The following is a 3,689-nucleotide window of genomic DNA, read 5'->3' on the forward strand; positions in this document are numbered from 1 at the left end:
AGTACATTCAGCTCCACCCTTAAATCCAGTGAAACTACAAAAATGAATTTAAAAGCATCAATACACACACACACACACACCCTTCTCAGATCAGAACACCCGTCCTGCTCTTCCACTCCCTGTTCCCGGCGCACCCGCACATCAAATTAAATATGTATCTCATCAACAAACAAACAAAGACTTCATGACATTCGGCTAACATCCCATACGGCCAAGGCTATTATACTACTACTGAGAAGCACTGCGCCTCTGGCAGAATGTCAGCGTTTATGAAGTTTTCATGGTTTGCGTGCGTTGTCCGAGTTTGAAATGAGTCATTCAGCTTTTTCCACATTCCAGCTATGGGAGGAGACAGAGAAGTCCCATAGTTTTCCTCTGGCTCAGAGGAAAGTCTTCTACAACAAAACAAAAACAAAGAAACGGCCATAACAAAATTAAGACAAGGCAAGACCATCAACCCTGTATAAACCTCCCAAAACTTTCTCTATTTCACCTGACTTATAAAATAAAACTAAATAACTAAATTAAAAATAAAGTAAAATATGGTAAATAATACTGAAAATAAATACATTTAATTGCATTGTTAAATGAATATACAAATGATGATTCTGTTGAAACCCTTACTGGTGATGAGATAGGCAACCAGGTAAACCAGTCAAGCAAGCTTCCTGTTCTCTCTGCTGACGTCCTTCTACTCCCCCAAGCTGCAGTAGCCAATAGGCACACACATCCCGGACATACTTTCATGGCGCAGCAGCCTAATAAAACCTCATGCATCTTTGGCTTCAGAACTCTGACACATACACACGCTCTTGCATCAACAACATCAACAACAGCAGACTCTAGAAACATGTCTTTCCTTAAGGGATTTATGGGTAATAAAGCAGCAGATTCATTTGTCGACCAGGCAGTGGATAAAGCAGGTGAGTTTCTTCTGTGTGAGAAGCTTTAAGAAACTTTCAAGCTATTTTTATGATGTTTTGTGTGTCACCAGTTTATAATGAGACACTTTGGTTAATCTATTGTTTTGTGCCCTTTGAATTTTGAAAATTATATATAACAGAGTTTTTTTCTGAGATTTAAATAAAAACAGTTATCTTATTTGTTAATGTATTTTACCTAAAAATATTGGCTCAAGTAATAATAATCATATAGTCTAACTTTCAGCCAGGGTTAAACAAATAACTAAAACAAAAAACATGTTAACTGAAGTAAAATAAAATGTATATATATATATTAAATCATTTTATTTCAGCTAGTCATTTGTCATTTCAATAAAACCAAAATAAATAACAAATCATATAGACATGTTTTAAAAATACTAAAACGGAAAATATAAAAATCAAAACAAATTCAAAATATTAATACAAATATAATAGTATCTCGATACGAAATTTTTCAGATTTCAGCCAGTTAAAACAAAACAGAAGACACCAACTTTTAATAAATTTATTTCTAACTTCTTGTCCTTTTTAGTTAAACAAACTCTCTGGACATGTATTAGAAATATGATGCCATGACTCATTTAACTGAATTATTTAATTAAATCGTTAACATATAGGCCACGTTCACACAACAGCAGAATACGGTTGTCAGTCCTGTATTTGAGTGCTTAATATGGTTACACACACAGTGCGGTTATTTACGGGTGTGACAACCGCTTTTTATAACCGAACTCACACCCGTATATTTTCAGGACTCACAACCACGTTCTCGGAATATTCGCGCTGTGTGAACGGAACCGTATCCGTATTCGTGTGAACAGAAACGCACTGGACAACTTGTTGTCTGTCACGTCATACAGTGCGAGAGAGCCGGTGTTTTGTGTGTGGTTTCGCTCTCGGTAACTTACAGCGACAGAGATATGAGCTGTGCATCATCTTAAGGTGTTAGATCCAGTCACTGTTCTCCGCCGGAACGGCTCCGTCAGTTTTGTTTCTTTTTCCTAATTCAAATGCGTGTCATGCGCGAGACATCGCAAAGGACGTGACACGCGAGTGCAACGGTTAAAGACTCCGGCTAGCGCGCGTTTACATGCTGCTGTTGGTTAATGAAGTTTGAATGGATAAACCCGCGGTTCAATTGGTCTTTTGTCATGTCAAAGTGATGAGACTTTTCAGTTTTATGGACGTCGCCATCTTTAATATTACATTGGTCACTGTCGTTATTGTTTGTTGTTTACTAGTAGGAGAATACGGGCTTGAAACTTTACTCTAAGTTGCTGTGTGAACAGGACATTTCGAGACTCACACCTGTTACTAAATGCGGTTGTCAATCCCAAAAACTGACAGTGTGAACGTGGTACTTAAGATAAATAATCACATAAAAAGTGAACTTTCTTGCGGTCTTGGCAAGTTGTTTTCCCACTTTTTAACAAACTCAGTGTTTCAGTGAACATGAAATTCAATGCACATGTTTCACTTTTTTTTAGTTTATATTTTGAATCATAAGCTAGCAGTGTTTGTTCTCTATTAAAAAGCTAGATGAAATATTTCTTAAGAATGCAGTCAGTCCAGTAGTCATGCCACTCCTTATAAGGTATGAAGCTAGAATGGGCCTTTTTATGCAAGTAAAAATATCCAAGCCTCTTTTTATTTTTAGACATAAAAAAAAAAAAAAAAAAAAATTTTGGCCACAATCTGATGGGAGCTGTGGACTACACAAAAAATGATCATTTTTAACCTTTAAATTATGTTCCTGTTAAATTTTCCTAGCTGCTGCAGCTAAAAGAAAGGTGAAGGAAACAATTACTGGAAAGAAACAGGAAAACGATAAGACTGGGGGCATGGGAGGTCTTTTCCCAAGTAACGAGGAGAAGGACAAGAAACCAAAGGAAAAGGCAGGAGGTGGAATATTTGGTGGTCTCCTTTCAGCAGAAAAACCAGAGGAAAACAGCACTGGAGGAGCCATCAGTGCAGAAGGGAGCAGCAATGCAGAAAGCAACATTGGAGCAGACAGCAGTGAGTTTGCTCATCCTTCTAAGCAAAACAAAATTATGACAGTGCTTTATATAATTTGATATATACACATACATACATTAAACTTATTGTGATCACAATTCAAAAAACCCTAATAAGTCTAATATTATTTCATAGAGAACATTACAAAATGTAAATCCACTGTGCACAAATATAATAACATACTAATATTTTGTGTTTGATTAGATTTCAACGAAGCCCTGGATGACCTTGCTAACGAGTTCCTTGAGAAATGATGTTCTGACAATCGGGAAAAATCTCTGGCTGAAGCTTCCAGCTGGCAAACCCTGCCTAAAATCAGCACCTATCAAATCAGCATCTGTCATGGACTTTGTTACTCATGTAAATAGTTTGATGTCTCTTCAATAACTTATGTACGACCACTACTAAAAAAAAAAAAAAAAAAAAATACTACAAATCATGCCTATTACATTCATATTATGTATTTTGCTCAAATAACTTTTGTTTATTTAGCATGTTTTTGTTTTTAATACCTTGTGATAAGACATTTTGTGAATAAAGCTGAATACAAAAGTTTTTATTACTAAAAAGGTCTCGTTTTATCCATTTTAATGATCTAATATGGCTTTAATGCCTTAGCATAATCTTAGTTTGAAAATCACATTGATTTTGTTTTTAGTCAAAAATGTAAAACATTTCAAAGGACACATGACATTTATCCCAGTAAATCAGCTGACACACACTCACATT

The 3,689-nt window shown here is 35.8% G+C and overlaps 1 protein-coding gene across 1 annotated transcript; it reads left to right on the forward strand.

Annotated features, from left to right (window-relative positions):
- The first annotated feature begins 682 nt into the window (after positions 1–682).
- On the forward strand, positions 683–3,529 carry zgc:193505 (uncharacterized protein LOC559113 homolog). Its single transcript, XM_067386173.1, has 3 exons — positions 683–923; positions 2,715–2,960; positions 3,165–3,529. The coding sequence occupies exons 1-3, from the start codon at positions 746–748 to the stop codon at positions 3,212–3,214; spliced, it is 474 nt and encodes a 157-aa protein (XP_067242274.1). The 5' UTR covers positions 683–745; the 3' UTR covers positions 3,215–3,529.
- Positions 3,530–3,689: the final 160 nt, after the last annotated feature.

The sequence above is a fragment of the Chanodichthys erythropterus genome, chromosome 5 (assembly GCF_024489055.1).
Source record: "Chanodichthys erythropterus isolate Z2021 chromosome 5, ASM2448905v1, whole genome shotgun sequence".
Classification (NCBI taxonomy): domain Eukaryota; kingdom Metazoa; phylum Chordata; class Actinopteri; order Cypriniformes; family Xenocyprididae; genus Chanodichthys; species Chanodichthys erythropterus.

Coding starts and splice junctions, on each gene's coding strand:
- zgc:193505 (XM_067386173.1), top strand. CDS start 746: ATGGCGCAGCAGCCTAATAAAACCTCATGCATCTTTGGCTTCAGAACT. Junction 924..2,714: donor CCAGGCAGTGGATAAAGCAG/GTGAGTTTCTTC, acceptor AAATTTTCCTAG/CTGCTGCAGCTAAAAGAAAG. Junction 2,961..3,164: donor CAACATTGGAGCAGACAGCA/GTGAGTTTGCTC, acceptor GTGTTTGATTAG/ATTTCAACGAAGCCCTGGAT.